Source organism: Rhinolophus sinicus, chromosome 15 (genome assembly GCF_057876585.1).
Source record: "Rhinolophus sinicus isolate RSI-liver-muscle chromosome 15, RSI-T2T, whole genome shotgun sequence".
Lineage (NCBI taxonomy): Eukaryota > Metazoa > Chordata > Mammalia > Chiroptera > Rhinolophidae > Rhinolophus > Rhinolophus sinicus.
Window position 1 is genome coordinate 22,071,903 of NC_142515.1, and position 21,460 is coordinate 22,093,362.

Sequence of the window (21,460 nt, forward strand, 5' to 3'; positions counted from 1 at the left end):
ATGTCACTCCTCACACCTGTCCCTCTTATGGCAGCCTCTGCTCAGCATATCACACGGCAAAATGGGAGGTTTTCAGACTATTGAATTCTAAGTCTCAATTCACTCACTTCATACACTATCCAACCACCTGACTGAAAATCCTGCTAGAAGAGTGGAGACCCGGTCAGAACCCAGCCAGCGTGGAGGTGGAATGGCCCAGCGGCTTCAAGGGGTCGCATCCACAGCACTGGCTCCTATGCTACAGGTGAGCGCCCGCTTGTGCCCCGACTTTTGAGATCTGCTCTGTGCTGCCTGCTGGCCACAGGGGCCTTGGCTGCAGATGCACACGGTCTGTGCATCCTAGGCTCCTGAGGGTGGGGTTGGGTGGCTTTTGGGGTACGTACTGAAATAAAATGGCAGCGCTGAGTAATTGTGGGCTTCCCGGTAGGCGATCAGGTTGATTTCATGTTGCCGCTGCTGGGCCTGAAGGCGGTGCTTGGCTCGTCGGTGGTGGCAGACGCAGCAGCAGCTCAGGATGATGATGATGGTCCACACCAGCCAGAACCCTGGGGGTGGGGAGGCGACACAGAGGCGGACACACAGTGAACAGCAGCCAGAAGGGCAGTTCTCAGAACAGGGGGGTCCCTGGCAGTGCCCGCCTGATCAAAGCTGGCCTCGCCCAGTGAGTTCATGTTTAGAACCTGCGTTCAATTTTTATAAATGTTGGTGCCAGAGTGAAAGACACATGGGAAGGAAGAGGGCAGGAATGTAACACTGACAGTAAAGGAGATCACTCACTCGGGGTGCCTGCTCCCAGGGATCTTGGGGGGAGGGAAGAGTGCCAAGGCATGTCTCCAGCACCATTGGTTCCCTCGTATGTTAGGTTTGCTGGGTATTAAGTATGCCCCCCTTTTAGGGCAGCTTACTTTTCCTCTCGTAAGAGATCTCTGAGGACATGCTCAGCCGCTCTCGGTGCCCACCTTCGCCCAGCCTGCTCAAGCCCATACAGGCTACTCAGGCTGCCTTCCTGCTGCTGACACCAGGCTGGTCACCAAAAGCAAAGGGCCCCTCAAAATCCCCACAACTCAGCAGACTGGCAACTGCCAGAGGCCTCGGAGGGGCTGCCTGATAAAGGAATTTTTAGGGTTCTCCTGATATCACCAAAAAGGACAGGCAGGCGATTTTCTCTACCATGTATGCTCCAAATACAAGAGTCCCTAAAGTTAGAGGTGGAAAATTCTGGTTGCCTCAGGTCCGTCTCTTCCCTAGGGAGTGTAAATGACTTCCTCTGCTCCTGATATAATCCAGTACAATTCCATCTCCCACTGTCACAAACAATCCACTCTCACCTCCTTTTGGCCTGCCCTTGCATTAGACTCAGGGCCACTAGCAGCCTGCCCTTCTTTCTCTGTGCTTCAAAGAGAGGAAGAGGAATGGGGGAGAAGGCCCACAAGCCTCTTCTCCGGGTGCATTATTTCTTCTCATTTCCCACTCGTTCTTGGCTCATTGCTCAGAGAATCTTGGCAAGCCCCAATACAAGATCCCCTCCCCAATCTTCAAATGTATGCAGAGAAGCCTTCTAAATAATTTGTTTTAATTAATGAGCAATTGTGCTTTAAAATATGTACATATGTAGAGAAGGGTAAAATGGAAGGAAAAATACAAAAACAGGGACTTATCCTTAAGTAGTGGGATTATGAGAAATTTTAATTTTCTTTTCCCAATTATTTTCTTCTTTCAAATTATAAAACTGGAAACAAAATAAGTGAAAACTTTAAACTATCTGATTAATTTTATTTTTGCTGGCTTTTACTTTCTAAATTAATATATTTCTGGATGAGTTTTTAAATTCCTCCAGGAATATATTCATACAATGAAATGATGTGAGTCACTAAAAACAAAACAAAACAAAAATTCCTAGAATACTATTTTTGACATATACAGATGTTCCTGATGTTAAGAGAAAAAAGCAGATTACAAAACAGTATAAAATCTGATCCCAATTTTTGCTTAAAAAAAATAGTATATATAAACATCTATTAGAATGAGCAGGAAATTAATCATGAGGTTATTCCTGGATAACAGGACAGCAGATTTTTCGGGTACCGGCTCCTTTTTTTTTTTTTGGCTTACCTACATTTCCTAATTTTTCTAAGATAAATATGTACTTCTTTGAAATACAAAGAATATCTTTTAAATAAAAAAAATTTATCTAAGGAATAGTTTTAAGATGAGTTGTTTTAAATGAGAATAGATTACATTATTGTTCATTTGTTCTCTATTCCTGGATAACTTCAATTTTTTTCATTACAAATACTACATGTATTTTTTATCATCTGCTTTGTAATTATAAACTTGTGCTTAGAATTTAAGTACTTCCACATGTATCTTTCCAGAATGAGTTAATATAATTTTTTTAAAAGGCCTCTCTTCTCCCTACATACGAAATTGTAAATGAATAGAATCCTGACTATTCATTTCATACCAGAACTCGATATTCTGAAAGATCCCCTGACATTTAGGGTGTGGCCTCTGGCAACCGCACTTTGTGTCCCCCAGGGGTGCCCCCACTGTATCTCCCCACAAAGCCACAGAGTGAGACAGGATGGGGGTACAGCTGTCAGGCCCCAGCAGGCTGTGTAACACCTAGCTGCTTTGAGCACACGTCAGTATTCAACAGAACTTTCTGCTGAGGCCTGAGAACAGGTGGAGGACAAAGGCCAGAGGGGGTTTTTTTTGTGTTTTTTTTTTCCAATTTTTCCCATCAGCAGACAGAAAAACCCTTCCTAACCAGAAAACACAAAGACAAGCTGAAGTTAAAAGTCTCCCTGTGCTCCTTCCCAGATTCCCTCCTGACATTTGCTTAACTGAACTTCCATTTCTCTCCTGCTGCTGGCTGACTAGACTAGACAGATACTGTTTGAGGAGCCCTCCGAGAATGGTGTTGAGGCCAGAAAGGAGCTCTGAGAGTGAACTGGCTACCTGCTGCCTTCCTATGGCATCCCCTCCAGCAGCTAAGATGGATCTAGTCAGCTCCCAACCTCCTGGCGTGGGAATGCACTGGAGAGAGGCCGCACAGATAAACACCGTGCATTCTGCTGAACAGCCTGACTCCAAATGTATTTCAGAGTCAAGTCGAAAGATTCTGGGCTAGTCACTCTTTTATACCAACATTTCTCTTCCTTTTTCCGGTATAATCTGACAATCCTTTATATTTCTGTGCTACTTTATAATTTAGAAAATACATTCTCCTGTTATGTAATCAACATCTAACTATTTACTTCCCGAGTCATTTTTTCAGCAGTTTCTCACCTAAAGTAAAACAATTTTTAACTTTTATACCACAATATATATGATCTAAGGTAGTATTTCTCAGTTTTTGTAACATGCATTTTTAAAATCCATGCTTTTAATAGGAAAAAAACATTGGGTTTTCATGCGGACTAAATAATTCTGGTTCTCCCCTTTCTGGGCACGTGGGTAGTAGGCTTGAACTTCCTGGCTCCCGGTCCCCTTACGCTTAGATGAGGCTTTGGGACTGGTTCTAACTAATGAATTGGGATTGGAAGTGAAACATGTCACTTAGAGGCCAGAACATGTCTTGCTGCTGTGAGACCCTCCACTAGTCTTCCTTCGGCCATGGCAATTGGGAACATTCCAGAGAGTGACTTCCGGGTCAGTCTGGCCCCAGAGGATGATCAAATGGGAACAAAGTTCCCATCCAACTTGCAATGGACACATAGTGTGAGCAAGAAATAAACCTGCTGTTTTAGCCCACCAGGATTTTGGATTTGTTTGTTACTGCAGCATAACCTCGCCTATCCTGACTGATGCAGGGAGTTTATAGGCTTTTCTGGAAGACAGGATTTAAAGGATTCATCAAATTCTTAAGGGAATCTTTGATCCAGAAAAAAGCTGCAATCTATTGAACTAAAAGTATAATAGAAAAAGAGGGTTTTTTTGGTTTTGTTCTATTTTGAAGGAAAAATTAGGCAGGGCAGGAGACAGGAATAAAAGAGACAACTGGATTATTTGTGTGGATCAAAACTGGGGGAAAACTAACTTGGGAACAGAATGGGTCTAGTGGCATGAGGAGGTGTTAGTATATGTCCAGAAAAGACCCCCAGTGAGCTGGTTCCACTTACTGGACTTGATGTGGGAAGGCAGAAGGCGTTCTTGTCGGACCCTCAGAAAACAGATTCCCTTGGGAACCATTCTAGTCAAAGTGGTGTCCATCAACTTTAAAAGGGAGAATACCCAGACTAGTCCCTATGGCGTTGTACAAACTTTTTATCTTTTTTGCTAGTTTTCACGAACAAGGAAGAAGTTTAGAAAAGGACAGCCTAATGAAAGAGACATACCAAGAAAGACATAAGCAGGCCCTCCTTCCCCAACACACATCTACCCAGAGATTACATTCTCTAATGACAACTTTGAAAGTTGTGACCTCATGATGAATCTGTCAGGCTAAGCAAAATGGAAAACATGCTTTAAAACATAATCGCAGTCCAATGTAGGCACTGAGTCATGTACCCCCGAGTTCACTATAAACGTGGGAAAACACCACTCCCCATTTGGCAGGAAATTCCTCATTAGGAAGCCAAAGCATACTGTAAAGTAGCTCTCCTTCTACAGCAGGTGGGTGACCTCCCTGGCCTCTTATACCTCTCAGCAGGAGACCCTGCCACTGCCACTGTGGCCTGAATTTGGGAAATGAAGACTTCAGAGGACTTGCAACTTTATCTGAAAGACTGGGCAAGTTTCCTGTAAGCATGACTAGAAGAGAGGGCAGGGAGAAGGGGGGAAGGGGAAAGGGGGAGGGGAGAATGGAGAGAGGAGGGGAGAGGGTGGGGGGGGAGGAGATGGGAAGGGGTGGAAGAGGGGAGGGGGAGGGGGGAGGGGGGAAGGGAGAGAGCCCCACCCAAATCCCAGATCACAAAACCATTTCCTTAGCTTTGTGACCTTGGTCATTTTGTTTTTCTTTCCCTCATGTGTAAAATGGAGAGAATAATGCTCTCTACCTACTTGGTCACTGTGAGCAAAATTAGCTAATCTATGCAGATTACTCAGAACCATGCTCTAAGAACCATATATAGTAAGTTCTAAGAACCATATATAGTAAGTTCTCTAGCTTATTATTACTATTATTGTGGTTACAGTCATGGCCACAGATGGGAAGGGTTTCCTTTAAATTTCCCTTTTATTACATAAAAAAGCCAGAGTGAGACACAAGTCCAAAGTCTGCTTCTAGGTTCTATTCTTGGCTCAATTCATTGGAAAACCAGCCCACCTGCTACTGATCAACCTGCCTTTGTCCAAAAGCCCAGACCACTAGGGAACTGGAGTCTCGCTGGGGCTTGGAAGGAGGCCCCAGCGTCCTGCTGTGCACTCTGCTCAGGGTGGTCTACACCCTGGGCCCTCCTTAAGAGCAGCTCAACCAGGGATATCACAAGATAAACTAAAAAGAAAAAACATTAGTAGGTAAAAAGCTGAGCAGTGTTGACTGGATTTGCTAACAATCTGTTTCATGTCATCTCAGGGAAATCCCACTGTCCAGAAACATTCCCCAGTCCCCCATTAAAGCCCAAACCAGAGAAAACTGATGCCTGTGAAGTTCTACCAAAGTATCTCAAGAGCAGAACTTCCCAACTCTGACCTCTTCCTGGAAAACGGAGCTGGGTAAGTGAAAAGAGTGGGGACGTCATTCTACCCTTCTCCATGTGTTTGAAATCCTACCCACCTTTTAAGGCTGGCTTCAAATACCACCTCTTCGATGCAGCCTGCCCGATTCCTGTCTAGCCAAAGCACTCTCCTTTTGAACATTCATAGCAGTTCTGGCACATACATTCTACTCTCTACTTTGCATTACTAATGGGGCGTCTTATCTCCTCTCTCTGCTAAGAGATTCCCTTCTCGATGGCAAGAATTATGTCTTTCCAGTTTCTAACACAGAAGAGGCCAGGCCACAGCATCCAGTGGGAACTTGTTAGAATTGCAAATTCTCAGGTGTGCCTCAGACCTATTGAATCAAAAAATCTGGGAGTAGGGCCCAGAAAACTGTATTAATGAGCCCTCCAGGAAATTCAAATACTTGCCAAATTTCAAGAACCACTGGAATAGGCTTTGCTGAATGAATGAATAAATGATTGAATGATGAGTTGACGTACGAGTGCCATAAAAATGAATGGGATGATGATAATAATAATTAATGACCAGGTTCAGGGTGGCCGGCTAGCTCAGTTGGTTAGAGCATAGCACTGGTAGCACCACGGTTGCTGGCTGGATCCCTGCATGGGCCACTGTGAGCCTCCTTAAAAAAATAAAAATAATGACTAGGCCCTTCTGGCCTCGATCACTGCACTAGGAAAACAAGACCCTCATTTCCTATCTGATGCAGGCCCAGTAATGACAACTGGCATAGGTTACAACAGACTGAAAAGAATTTGGAGAAAGGGTGATGGCTGAATCTCAAGGTCTATATGTTTGTATGTCTGTGCAAAGTGGGCTGTGTGTGTGTGTGTGTGTGTGTGAGAGAGAGAGAGAGAGAGAGAGAGAGAGAGAGAGAGAGAGACAGAGACAGACAGACAGACAGACAGACAGTCCTCAGCCCACAGGAAAATCCAGCCTAGCAGAGGTAAAAGGGTTGGTGGAAATGGCCTTTTTAATTTTTAAACCCGAGGCCTTTCCTGTAGGCAGCTATGGTTAGAGGGACTTGGATGAAAACGCAGCCAAGGATTTCCTGGCTAAGATCTTTTCCTTTCAAAGGAACGAGACAAAAAGAATAACCCCAAACCCATTACTTTCACATTTCAGGCAAAGTTTAGGGGCAATTAGAGGGAACAGGGTTCAAAGCAACAAAAAGTGCAATTTTGATGAGAACTGAAGGAGCTCATTCCAACGTCCCTCCTTTTCACATCGGGCGGAGGCCAGGACCCTAATGAGGAGGAAAACCAAAGCATTCTCAGAGGGGTGGGACACCCATGGGCATCTCCTGACCAAGAAGCCATTTCTGGGCACAGATGAAACAGAAGTTTTGCTCTTACAGTCTCTGCCCCGGCAGAACTTGGAAAGCATGAGCCAACTGTTACAAGGGTGAGTCTTTTCTCTCGGTCACACACACTGACTGATCTGTTTGGCCTCCTCCTTTCCCCAACTGACCAGAACTGGAGAGATAATTAGCCCCTCGTGCAGCAATTCCTCTGGCTTTCTTTAAGCCCTTGGGGTGAAGTGCCTGGTTCCCAGGCTGCCTCCCTGCCATCTGGGTCTCCCTATCCCAGTCACCCCACCGCCCTGCCCGGGCTTTGCTGACCCAATTCTGGTAGCTACTTACTGAGTCTGTTCTGCCAACCGCCCAGGAGGCTCTGTCAATCTGAGATGGGGCCATCAACTCCATCCCTCTCTGCAACTGATGCCGCCTGGGCCAGGCCCCAGAAAAACAAACTGCAGCTCTGTGGCTTTTTGGCAGCCCAGCTTCAACTTTTGTTTTAACAAGGGGTGAGAGGGAGAATTTGAACCCTGTGGTTATCTGCATTTTAAAACATTTAAACACAGTCTGTCCACCTGCTTGGCACTTTGTGTTCTCTATGAAGTCCCTCAGCCCCACCCCTTCTAAAACAGCAACAGCAATTCTGGGCCTTCTTCGTGGCTGCGTATGTGCATGGGGACTGAGTGGGGACATCTGAGCCCTGTCTGCTCCTTGGGGGAGCAGTCTGCACTTGACTGTCGCTGGGATTCCTCAGAAAGGTAGACGAGCTGGAGAGGATTCCCAAGTCCTCAAAAGGGAAGGACCGGGGTGAAAAGCGGTCCTATGTGTAAGAGCCACTCTCCCACTGGCTACAAGATCCGTTTGCATTTAGAGGGAGAGACTTCCCAGCCAAGAGGCTAATTTCCTTTCCATACCAGACAGTGGCCCTTCCAGCGGCTTTCTGACCTTATTACTGATATGGGGGCAATGGGGAAACCAGACAGGGGGAAAGGGCAGGGGTGATGGCGGCAGTAAGGGCAGGGTTTAACAAGCCCAAAGTTTGTTTCCAAATGGAGGGAGTGAGGCAGGGCTTACAATTATCTGGGGAAACAGTCTTATCTTTTCCCCCCTCAACGGACAGTGGAGGAAAACCACTGCAATGCTGGTCACCTGGGCACTCTCTGCTCTACGGATTCTCTGCTCTACGGACCCTCCCAACCTCCCATTCTTTGTCCAGCATCCTACAGTGTCTTGTGTGAGTTCCAAGATCAGAGGACAAAGTGTGTTAGGGCACTCTTCAAGCCTGGGTCACTCTCTGAAGTCCAGGGCAATATCACCACCCTTGGGCGACTCTGGAAGGTGCAAGTGGTCCCAGCCTCAACCAAACCAGTGGCAAGACAGGGACTGTCTCCACAGGGCATTTAGCTGACAGTAACAGGTTAGGTGCACTGGAGAAGTCTCCAGACACTTAAGTTTGAGAACTGGGGAAGAAACACAGGGGGCTTGCTCCTCTAGACTGCCTCTCTCCTGGAGGGCTCTGTAGGCAGGGACCTATAAAAAGATTATCCCTTTGAGAGGGACCCTCAGACACAGACGCAGCTCTATGATGCTCCGTGAGGAATTCTGGAACCTTGTGATTCTTATAAGAAATCGGATTTACAGCCATCCACAGAGCCCAGCCCAGCACTCTCAGCCTCTGGGGTACTGCGACATCTCTTCACAAAGGTGGCAAGCCTGGGCATGGGGGCTGGCCCATGGAAAGATCTAAATGGTTGTCACTAGTCGGCACACGCTGGAGAGAGCATCAGAGAGCACCCCGGGCAGGAGTTTCTGCAGCAGACCTGATGACCACAGCCCCTTAACAAGGCTCAGACCATATTCTCCCGTCTTCAGTCCACAATGTCCAGAGGGCATCAGAGCACTCCTCCTCTCCAGAGGAACCACTTCTGGAACCCAGACACAGATTCTACTTGCCAACACTGCCCCCGAGAGAATGAGAAAAGGGCTGACCAGTCCACCGTCAATGAGACGAGGCAGTAACCAGGACCCCGGGATTCCAAGAGACTCGCAGGCAGGACTTACACCAGAGTTCATAGTAGTAGTTGCAGCACTGAGACTGTCCACAGCAGTGTCCTGTGTCACAGATGTAGCTTTGATTGTTGGTACCCACACAGGTTTCCTTATCCTAAAAAAAAAATTTTAAAAATCAAAAACCGTTTTACCATATTAAATTATAGCTCTTAAACAGCCTTTTTTTCTCATCTCCCTGTCCCTGGCCATCTGCCCGTCCCCTACCAAAATGGTTTCTACCAATGATTAGTCCATTAAGAAAAAAATATTAGAAAGAACCACACAACAGAAGATTTAAGGGGCGGGGGAAGGGTTTGTTAAAGGGGGAAGAGGATTCAGCACACAAAACCGACTGGTAAAGAGCAGAGCTCTCCTGGAGACAGGAAAGGGTTGCCTTGCTCTCTTTCTGTCCAAGCAGAAACACCCGATGTTCAGTTTTTAAGCTCAGCAGGTAAGAAGGTGATGATTCTCCTGTGATTGGCAGTTATGTTTTAAATAAAACCGGCTTTTCTGTGAAAGTTCCTGGAATAATTAATGCAGTATGCATTCTAGGATTAGCATCTATCCTCTCTTCAAAACCCACGGTCTCCAAGGTTAATGACAGCGCGATTCAAAAGAAGGCTAAAAAACCCTGTTAATAAAATTCTTCACTTTGAAGAAAAGGGGCAACTTGCTCAAGTGACCTAGTCCAATTTCAACTTGCTAGACCATTTTTTGCATATCGAGTGATCTCTTAATCATCTTGACTGGATCTGGGATTCATACTGCTAAGAAACCACCCAAGCAGCTTGCCAAGTTCTATTCACAGCACTGGTGGATGCGGATGGAGGGGAAAAGGGCTTTTTACAGTTCACGTTTAAGATATGAAATACCTCACCAGCCAACCCAAACTTCAGCCAAAATGTTCTTAGGACCACAGCGCATATGACGAGACCTCTAAGTCACCTGCTCTATCTGGCTTTCAACATGTCTTTATTCTAAAGTAATAACACGTGCATTTACTGGACACTGTCCTTGTGCCAAGGACCATGGTGGGTACGAGGAATACAGAGATAAATGAGACATTGTCCCTATCCTCAAGAAGCTCAAAGGTGAAAAGGGAAAAAACGCTGCTCAACAAAGAAACTAAAACCACAGTATTGTATTTGCTGCTACTCAGGCTGACCCTGCCCACAGCGCACATCCGGGCGGACGCCTGCCAGTGGAAACTTAAGTCACATGGTCGGTTTCTCCTCTCTGGGCCTGGCTTCACTAGGCTGTCTACTTGGCCAAGGGTATAAACAAAGCACACAAGTGACTGTCTCCAGGACTTGATGCTGGGGAGCAACAGTACAGGCACCTGAAGCCACAGGGAGAGGACAGGACAAAGGGCACGGCTAAGAACCAGATCTCCGGCTCAGTGCAGGTTTTCACCACACATCCTCAGATGCTTCCTGGTCTTTAAGAGGCTTGCATCCTGCTGCAAAGGGAAGAAGGAGACATGGGAAAGGCATTTGTAAACTGACAATGAGGGTTGCACAATATTGCAAACAGAGCGCTTCCAATGTTTGCCTTCCTGCGTACGCCATATACAAAATGGAAGCACCAAGCGGGTGGCTGTCCAGTGAGCTGTGTCCCGTGAAGCTGGGCACACGCAGAGAAAGCGGATCTGCACTAGCTTTTGCTGGAACACACGCTCTCTGACTTCAGAGCAAAACCCTGCTTTCATAAGGACACCAGGAAGCTTCTCCCGTGTCTACCAAGTCCTGAAATGCCATTCTTCTGGCACTGGCTCACAGGCGCACACAGTTCAAAGTGTCCACATAGCTTCTAAAGGAGGCCGTGCTGCATACACCCTGACGTGTTAAAGAATCCAGTGACACTTCTGCCTCGGGCAAATGCACCAGATGAGGTCCAGGATCTCCACACACAGAGGCCAACTGGTCCTATGTGAGGCGTGCAATAGAACGCGTTTGGAATCTAAACAAGTGGCCTCTTCATGACCTACTGGTGTCAGCTTTTCTCTTGGCTCTTCCGCCCCCCAAGGCAGAAGGCCTGATAGAAACAGGACCCCACTCTTTTTCCCAGGGAGAGCAGAACTATAGTAGCATCATTTAATCCAGTGTTCCTCAAACGTTTGTTTTTTTTAAGGAGGGCACAGCGCACAGAGGCCCAGGCGGGGATCGAACCCGCAACCTTGGTGTTATTAGCACCACGCTCTAAACAACTGAGCTAACCGGCCACCCCTCCCCAAACATTTTTAACCAGCATTATCTCGTCCCGTGTTCTCCTCCTTCTGCCCCAGATAAGAGTCCCCAAGCTGCCTGCCATGGTCTTGGTTATGAGAACTGTCATTTCTGCTGCAGGAGGAAGGAAAAAGGCAGGCAGTTAAGGAAGGGAAGTGGGCTCATGGACCTTTAGCAGGGAAAAAATAAAGGCAGAGTAGGGGATAGTGAGATGTGAGTGTCATAGTGAACTCCTCCAGAGAGACCTGCTGGGGTGAGGAAAAAAGGCAGGTGCCTTGGGTTTGGTCCCAGCTCTGCCACAATAGAAAAACAGGACTTTGGGCAAGTTACTCAATGGCACTGTGACTAGTTAACATGTTCTCTACTGTCCCCTTCACCCCTAAGGCTTTATTACCCTACCCCCCACCCATCCCCTCTGACAGAGCAGCCTTGAGCCAACTCCAGAGGTCCTGAAATCTGTCTCCTCTCATTCAAAGTAACAGCAGCACAGAACAGTGGTGTGCAAATGCTGCTTGGTGTTCTTCCACCCTCCCCCGTGTGAGGGGCTTCACAGCGGTTTGCCCAGCGGACACACAGACCTCCATGATCTCCATGAGGCCCAAGGGACACTGAAAGGCAGGAGTGATTACGAGTCAGTCAGATCTGGTTTATTAACGTACTAAGCCCACTACACTTATTAATTGTGTGAGCTTGGTATATCACTTAACTTCTCTGAGCTCTTAATATCAGTATGATTTTGTGAGCCATTACTGCCAGCATGAAAGAGCACCCAAACAGCACTTTGTACTTAGAACTCGTTCAGAATAGCAAAGTTCACTGGCAATGTGGGCTGCTCCAGACACATGAAGAACAGAAAAAGGAACTGGTGAGAATGCAATGCAAAGCTCAAATATGGAAAATTCTCAGCGTACTTTACACATATTATGTTGCTTGGTCCAAATCTTGAGGAGTGAGGGGAACCAGAGAATGACTTGTGCTCTCCCAATGGGCAGGAGCTCTGTCTCCTTATCCTCTTCTCCGATCCCCAGTAGGAGCACAGTGCTTAGCACATAAAGGTTTGCTTGATGAAACAATGCTATGCAACCTCCATGAAGACAGGGCGAGCGGGGTGAACCCACAGCTAACGTGTATCGAGCACTTGCTATGTGCCAGGCACCATCCTAAATGGTTTTCTTGTATTCCTCCATCTGAACTTGAAAGCAAACCCGTATGTAATGGGTAGTACCAGGGAATTGAGGCCAAGAGAGGCTAAGTAACTTGCCTACGGTCACACAGCTAGGAGGTAGTGCGATCCAGTTTGTCTGACTCCATAGCCTGAGCTTTTAACTATGGTTCAGCTATAGCCTCACTTCTTCTTCAGTTGCTTTTTCCACTTCAGTTGCTTAAATAAATTCACTAAAAGCCCCAAACCAAATAAAATCGACATTTCTTCTGATGGAAAAGATAAGGACCCTGCCTTGTGGAGCTCTGGGACTTTGGGAACAGGATTCTTCCTCTTCTATTTGGCAGTGCAGAGGGGCAACAACCTTGGGACTCCGGCCTTCTTTGCTCAAAAGGTCGTATTTTCACATACTGATTTTCTGACGAGCAGAATGGTGATTCATTTCAGCTCCAAGATATGGTCACCAAACAAAAAGCACAGGCACAAAGAAGGAGCAAGCAAGACCAACGCCGAACTGGAATGAACAACATTTTTTTTTTAACAATGGAAAAGGATGAACAGTATGCCTTCTGCCCATGTGCAAAAAATTATCTCATCTCTTTGGTGGCAGCGTAAACTGTGGGACTAACAACATTTTCCTTAAGACTTTCCAGGTCTTATAGTTGCTATTCTTAGCTGAGCCACTGTAAAGGTCAATTTAATCAGCATAAGAACTTTCAAAGTGCTGGCATAAAAAGAGACACTGGGCAGCAAAGGCTGCACAGGGATGGTTTTAATTTGCCAATTTATGGGGCTGGAAAGCCCTGCGAGCAACTGGCAAAGGCATCTTCATGTCATCAGGAAAGCACTGAGGTGTTCAAGTTTGAAAGTGAAAAGTAGGAAAATTGAAAATGCTCACAGGATGCTAAAGCACAGGCCGCTAACTACCTTGGCTGCTGGATGTGAATGAATGTGGAGCCCCACCTCTGGCTTTCCCTACAGGGAAAAGGAACAGTTTCTAATGGAAACATTCAATTCCACAAATCAAATAAGTATGTATTGGTTCCCCCTCCCCATACGCCAGACCTTGTGCTCGTCGCTACAGCAATGAGCAAGAGAGTCTAGGAAAGAGATCCTGCGTTTGGCAATACAGCTGGGTAGGTAACTTTAAAAATTTCTTTCGTGTCAAAGCCCCCCAAAATACTGGCTATATAAATAACTACTTATTATTTTTTTTTTTCCTTTTTATAACCATATCCTTTTAATTACACATCTGAGCTTGCAAGAAAGCAAGGAAGATCCCAGAGGCAAAAAATGTTGGGGGGAACTAGAAATGAGTAGTAAATGAGGTCAAGCCTTTCCAGTTGCCCTGGAAAAGGTCTGTTTATTGTTCTTGGGCTGACCCTGAAGCAGGGAATTGGAACTGAGCACCAATATAAAGTGTGGATCCTCAAAGAGAGAGCAGACTAGAAAAAAATTAGCCAATTGGCACACAGTGACGATAAGAAAGCTCTGAATTGAGAGCAAGAAACTATCTCCTCTAATATGTGTAACCAAAGGCCTTTCTGCAAGCTAACTTGAGATTTGAATTGTACTACTACATGGTCTGAGAATCTCCAACCCAAAAATTTAACACACAAAGTGGTCCCAGGCTGGCAATAACCCTGTGACATCTGGCAGAAGAAATGTAAAACTCGGAAGAGACCTAACCCTCAAGCAGGGTATGAAGGAGTCCCACAAATAAAGCTCTCTTGAAATGAGCTCACAATACAAAATATAAGAATTTATGCAGCAATAATCCATCACAAAAACACTGGGGAAATTCAACTAATAACAGGATAAGACTTCCCAAAAGAACTTAAAATAATAGAATGACTAGATAAACTACACTACATAAGCATGTTTCAAATTATTAAAGCCCAAAAGAAAGAATTAAAATCATAAGAACATGGGGGTGGGAATAAAAAAATAAAATAAAAAAATCATAAGAACATAACATACTGCAAAAAGAGACAGTGACCGAGAAGATTTAGGAAAAAATAAAATAAAACTTGTAGAAAAATAATTATTGAAATCAAAAACTAAACAGATAGATTACACAGAGATTAGACCAAGTTAAAGAGAGAATTAGTGAACTAGAAAACAGATCTGAGAAAATTACCCAGCAAAGGGCTTCTACCAATTAAGAGAAAACATGAAAATGGAAAAAGTGAAATAAATCTCAAGAAGGAAAGGAAAGAAAGGAAAAGAGGCGATACTTAAAGAGATAACTGAAAAATTTCCAGAACTGATTAAAGATACGGAATTTTCAGACATTAATAAACTCACACCTGAGCACATTATTTGAAACTGAAGAATAACAAAGACAAAAAGATTTTAAATACATTCTAGTGGGGAAGACTGAAAATTAACAAGTGAAATTAGAATTTGAAATAGTAATAAGCTTCATAAGAATAATAAAAGAGAAGAATAGGACAAAAGGATTTAGCCGGCGTGGTCAGCAAAGGCCTCTCTGAGACAGTGACATCTGAATGGAGCCTTGAATGATGGGAAGCCAGCTAAAGCCACCCTACTGGGAACTGTGTTCCAGGCAGAGGGACTGTCAGGTGCATACAAAGACACCAATGCAGGGGTGAGCTTAGTGTGCTCAAGGAACAGAAAAAAAGGCTCGCATGGCTGAGTATAGTGAATCTCAGGGAGAGTAACGTGAAAGGAAGCGCTAAGATTTCAGAAACCAGACCTCAGATGCTTTGTACAACAGTTAAAATAATACCCAAAGTACCATAGGGTGTAAATTCACTATTGGCTATAATAGCTGGTTTCTCCTCAGCTGGTAGAAATTTGAATAAATATAAGAATACCTTTGCAACAATCATATTTACTTTTTAACTTGGCCCTCTCCCTTTTTTTTTTTTTTTCTCTTTCTTTCTCTGTTTAATCAACTTTCCTTCCATTCTTGAGTCAGGCACAGCTTTTCAGAAAGTGGATCAAATACTAGCACTGTATAGCTACTGGAGCGGAGCTCTATCTGATTTTGATAATGTTCTGTAATGAAAGGATAACAAAGTCACAAACAAGACAGACCTGAAATGGCTAAATGAGAAAAGGCAGCAAGCAATTTTAACTTAGAATCAGCTATTTTTGTTCTATCCTAGACAGAATCTTCAAATTCTGAAAAGACAGCACCTCCAGGTCCTCTGTTAGAAAAAAATGTGTAGGTGGTCATGAAAAAAATATTTTTAAAGTACTACGGATTTACCTGCATTTTAAAATGTGTAGGTGGTCATAAAAAAAATATTCTTTAAAGTACTACGGATTTACCTGCATTTTTCAATAAGAAAGTTCAGCTCATTTTTTCCCCTAATGCTATTGGTTTTAAGGCTGTTTGAAAAGCTGAGGCAAATAAGTAAAACTGTTCAAAGGCATAGATTTTGAATTGGGTGGAAGGAGGTTACAAGAGAGCTGGGGGTGAAGAAAGTAAGCTCTGGCAAGGAATGATTTGTTTCCTATGTGTCAGTCTAATCTCCCTTTCTTTGATGGTAAGGACTGCCACATGCTACTTTTGTCTCCTTCATAATACGTACCCTATATGACAATTACATCCGTAAGCTTTACTAGCTAAAGGAGCTCAATTTCAACTTCATCCTTTCTGATAAGGGCAGGCCATTGCTAAGAAGTCAACCAAGACTCTGCTTTGTGTGCACTGGCATTATTAGGCATGAATTTGTATGCTGTTTGGTTGAGTTCAGTAACTTTCCAAAGGACACACAGACTGGGCAGGTTCCCCTAACCAAGCCACTAAATCTAATCTGATAAGATTCATCCTCAAGTTGGATAGTACGCTTCACCCCTTAAGGCCTCCAGACTCCAGCTCCCTGGGATCAAGAACACCGGTCTCCCAGCTTCTAACTCATGAAGTACGTTTAAGGGTAAAGCCAAAGACTGGAGCTCCTGACTCACTTGGGAAAAGTCTAGAACCAATGGGGACAGCTGCTGCTTCAAGACTGGGCTGCAGGGTGTGCTGCTGAAGGGGAATCTCAGGGATCCGTGCAGGGACAAGAGTCTGTTTACGTCAACCTGTGGGGGTCCCCCTGGAACAATTCTGTCAGTCTTTTCCCAAAGAATCTGAAGAAGGACAACACAATGAATCAGAAATAATCGGGGCATCTCACAAATAAGTAAATTAGCGCCAAAGTAGCAATAAACACACTTAGACAGTTAAGTGCAACAAAACTGAGATGTGTTTCGCGTGGACCCCAAATCACCTGGGTATTTGTTAAGAATGTAGATTAAGAACCTGTGGGGACAGAGACCGAAGATTTACCTTTTAAAACACATTCCCCTGATTACGCTCACATATAATTCAAGTTGGACAGCCAATGCCTGAGATTTATAATAAATGTACAATACACACAGTTCCTGCCTTCTAAAAGTAGAATAGTCTAATATTCTTTTTCTAGAATTCCCGAACACATCCCAACAGTTACCCTCAAGTGTAGCCACTTAGAATCAAGGCACATTAAATTATTTTATACTCTCTCTGCCTCCGTCCATAAAAACATACATTCAGTATTACCACAAACATCAATTTTTTTACCAAGTCACGTGTTAGTTGGGTACAAGCCCATCCACACCACACTGCTGCTGCCAAAGCTGGATTCTCATCAAAGCACTGCAACTGGATTCTCATTAAATAGCCCCCAAACAGAGCAGCCAGCGAAGAAATTAAAATCCATTTCCTGTGTTGCTATTAGGAACCCGAATAACAAACTCAGAAAAAGCCACTTGACCCTGGTAGGAAAATCCCAGAGCAGAGACTGGAAGTTGCAACATACTCGTATTCCATGGTTTTATTAAAGGCCACTTGTCCAGGTCCTAGTACGTGCAGGCCTGCGGGGTCGGGCTGGCTGCAGCGGCACAGGACATCGGTACGATGTGCCACTCCTTGTCGCCTGGACCCTCGGAAGGAAAAGCAGTCCTGCCTCAGGTACCCCCGGCTTTCCCTCACCACTGGCCTCTTCTACCAAGGGATAAAAGCACTGAGAGATGTGGCACCTTCAGCAAGGGCTGGTGCAGACAGCTGAGGGACGAAATAGCAAGTAGCATGGGACAGAGCAGGTGGCACTCGGCAGAGCAGGAGGGCAATCGACTGTCGTGTGTCCTGTCCACAGTTGGTCCATGAGGGTAGGCCCTTACCTTCCCATCTTGAATCATTACTTCTCATATTTAAAAGCAGGGATTGCAAACTGGAGGCCCTCGGGCCACAATGGGCCCACTAATCAGTTCTACGCCCACATGGTACTTTCTTTTTCCAATTTTTTAAAAAATGGAAAATTAACATTTTAAAATGAGAAGAACTCATACAGAAATTCAGATTTCTCTTGAAAATTGAGGGCCCACATTTTAGGCCCTTAGGGCCACATTAGGCTGGGTCACAGATGTGCATGGCTCTGGCTCCACTATAGTTTCCCCCACAATCTCTACTGTCCTATATACCCCATCTGCTTGACTCAAGCAGGACCCTGCCTGGCCCTGTGGGCATCTGGTTAGCTCCACTTGAACTCAAGTTCAGTAATAGATCGTTCACCCGCCTCACCTTGAGGTTAAGCCATGCTGCAGAAGCCCAAACATAACCAGCAGACATCTGAATTCTCTATCCTGAAGCTCCAGAAATACCTTACAGACAACACGTAAAATAGGTACCTGGATAAAGAGGAGGGCCCCTCTATCTTGCATGAGGGGAATACCTCTGCAGAATCAGGTAAACCTTCTCCACAACACTCAAGATGCGGCAGAGAACCAACTGCTGCCCAGTGACTGTTTTAATCAAGCATTTAGCCGAGCATTCTTATCTATGGTACGTATTCCCCTTTTTAACAGGAGGAAACTGCGGTTCAGAGTGGTCATACAGCTAGAACAAGTTTTCTGGATCTAAAGCCCAAATTTGAGTGGAAAGAATTTAATGCTTAGGGGTTATCCTAAACTCTCGTGATAGATGCTAATAACAAAAACAACTGATGAGATATAGACTTTGCCTTTGAGGAACTTCACAACAACTAAACAGTTAACAAAAAGTTTACCTTCACCTTACGGGTAAAGAACTAACACTTAGCCTACGACTGCCGATGACAGAATTGGGACTGTCAAAACGCTGGCCTCCTGACATTTGGTTCAGTATTCTTTCTATGACTATGTTCTAGATCATCAAAGTCTTTGTTATAGAATCTTGAAAATGGCTCTTGATCAAATAAAGCACTCATTTTTTTTGCCCAGAAAGAGATCTAATTTTCAAAGGGATCTGAAATATTGAAGGTACAAGTTAATTTGTTGCTGATGTTCTTTAAAAGAGATTCACTACAGTTTCATTCGACAGTGAAGAGTACATGTGGGGTCTCAGAGACACATTCCTTATTTTAAGCAAAATTCTACATTTAACCTCATTTTTCCCCTCAGCAGTTCTATTCCACTGCAGCAGGCTTTTATTGGGAGCCAAAGAAATAATAATGGGACTCACCTTGTGTGCCTGTTTGTCTAGAGACCAGTACCAGAGATCCATTGCCAGTAAAAAGTTCAACAATGTTCGAGGAAATGGTTTACTTCTACCTCGGAGAAAGAGTCACATTAAAAACGGTCTCCCTTCAAACAGATACAAGATTTAAAAAAAAAAAAAAAGAAAAGAAAAATCTTCAGAATCCAGAAGCTCTATCTCCAAAAGATGCTGAATAACTTTAAAGAACTCTCTAAACTCTAAGACCTTATACTTAAAGATTAAGAGACTTCAGTTGTTAGAAAAGAGGAAATGTAGTATGTTATCAGAGGCAGACTACACTAACCCCAAGCCACAGCAGTACAGGCACTTGGCTTGAAATACAGCCTATTATTAAAATAAGTGCAGACTAAACTGTTCTTTAAGCTGCATAAAGTTATTTGGGCACTACTGAGACCCTATCCTTCAGGATGGAGGGACTGCTTATCCAATTATTCAGTCAGTTCCAGAATGGCTGGATCCTATCTACTGGCCATAAAAAATTAACTCTATACCTGTCCTTGACAAGAAGACATAGTACCTGCTGATTAGGGGAAACCAAGATGTCACATTTCCGAATCTCTGGGCAGGTAACTAACACACATTGCCTAGAATGTAGCAGACAAAAAGTACACCTATTTCCCCGTCATTAACACGTTGCGTACGGATCACGAGAATCTTCACGAGGAATTTAAACCCCACCGTACGCAACGTGTTAATACGCTCCACCTTCCCCAAGGCCTGTGACTTCTAGGATTGCTTCCTCAGCAAAGGGGATGGCACTACGCAGCGTCAGTAGTTTCTGACTCCCAGTTTCTCCACCTTGGCACTACTGACCTTTTTTCTTGTTGCGAAGTCTGTCCTGCCAATTGTAGGATGTTTATGAGCAGCGTCCTTGGCCTTTACTTGCTAGATGCCAGTAGCAACACCTCACGCCCCAGTGACAACCAACAATGACCAATTATTGCCAGCTGTCCCTGGAGAGGAGGGTGGGAAACTGCCCCTAGTTTAGAACCACTGCTCCAGCCAAAGTGTAAGACACAATTTAGTGCAGAAGCGTGCTCCACCCAGTCTTGCCTGATGGCCTCATGGGCTCACCACCAACTCTATAAATTCCCCAAGAACAATGTCAATTGCTCTCAAGTGCACCTACCCTACAAAGGATCAGACATTCACCATCCTTTAGAAAGTACTGATCCTGGTGAGACTGACGGTCAAGTAACCCCAAGGACTAGTCTTGCCCTATGCTCCCTGTGCCTCTTAACTACAAGGTACAAGAAGGGATCCTCCAATAATTAGGCCAAGGCTGTGGTGATGTGATTTCACATGACCACTCAGAGACCTACCCACGGCTCTCTGGTCATGACAGGTTTACAGTAACCCCACACAATCTGGGCCTGGCCCATAAATCTGGAACCTCACCAGGGGAGTGATTGCACATTCTATTTTCATTGGCAGTCTGCCCCAGCCTATCCTGGGGCTCCCCACCACACTCTCCTGCCACCCCCGGAGGAGTGGAAGATCACAGGTATTCACACCACTGCCTGGGGGGTAACCAGGGATTTCCAAATCCTTGATGAAAACCACACGATAAGTTGGGCAGTATTTGAAACCAAGAATGAGACCACGTGTCACAGTTCAGTAGAAGTTCCTGAGAGGGTGTGTGTTAAGCAAGAGAACCAAACAATAATAAATCTTCTGGCTTCCTTGATGCAGTGCCCAAGGGAACCAATGTCTTACGTGCAACAGTCCCAGTAAACCATAAGCCACTTTCGGGAAAAGAAGTCACCGTCCCACACTCCAGCCACTCTCAAAGCTTCTCTCTCTCTCCTGAAGTGCACACAGCTTTCCACCACATTTCGTCCTCTCCCTTTCAGTTAAAAGAATAAGATAGGTCAAGCAAGTCACCATTTCCAGAACCGGCAACAGAGGCCTCTTGTGAGGTCCAGGGTTCAGGTTCAGTTGAGCCCTGCCCAGAGAGGCAATGGCGACAGAGGGGCACAGAAATGCCTAAGGCAAGTCAGCCCACAGGGCTGTTTCAACTATAAATTAGCACTAACAGAGTCAAGAAGTCTTGGTGGGGGGTGGGGGGAGGTTAAGAAACTAGTATCTGGCTGTTGGGGAATTAAAGCAGGAGAAGGAATTTTATAGCCCCGTTTTTCAAGTAGCCTAAAATTACTCTGTTTTTCTGGTCTAAAATTTACCTCTTCAAGGAAAAGGGGTGGGAGGGGGTGGGTCAAACTCATGGGATATCACTGGAGGAAGTGAATGTTTTCTTTGGCTCATCATGGACAGAAGTTTCAAAATCAGCAGATAGAATCTTCTTTCCCACTAAATTACTGTGCAGTCCACTGGTTTCTCTTTGCTTTGATAACAGGAATGTGATGAAAAACAAGCCACATTCCTCTAAAGAAAGCAGCTTCTTGCAACAGAGATGGTTGGCAGTTTAAAAATTCACCTGAAAGGGTTTAGATAACAACCTTTAGGGCACAGTAGGGACCTGAGGTGTTCTATGGCGCCGTCGCTCACAAGATTCTTAACAAATCCATTCCCAT

The 21,460-nt window shown here is 44.9% G+C and overlaps 1 protein-coding gene across 4 annotated transcripts in view; it reads right to left on the reverse strand.

Annotated features, from left to right (window-relative positions):
* Positions 1 to 21,460, reverse strand: part of WBP1L (WW domain binding protein 1 like) — a 52,592-nt gene that overhangs the window by 4,548 nt on the left and 26,584 nt on the right. For 2 of the 4 annotated variants that reach the window (XM_019725023.3, XM_019725027.3), the window contains exons 2-3: positions 9,026 to 9,128; positions 384 to 545 (exon numbers count right to left, since the gene is read on the reverse strand). In XM_019725023.3, the coding sequence (XP_019580582.1) occupies positions 384 to 545; positions 9,026 to 9,128 (265 nt within the window). Of the gene's footprint in view, positions 1 to 383; positions 546 to 9,025; positions 9,129 to 18,893; positions 18,979 to 19,742; positions 19,939 to 21,460 lie in introns of those variants that run through there. The other 2 variants (XM_019725026.3, XM_019725025.3) reach the window with 2 other exon arrangements.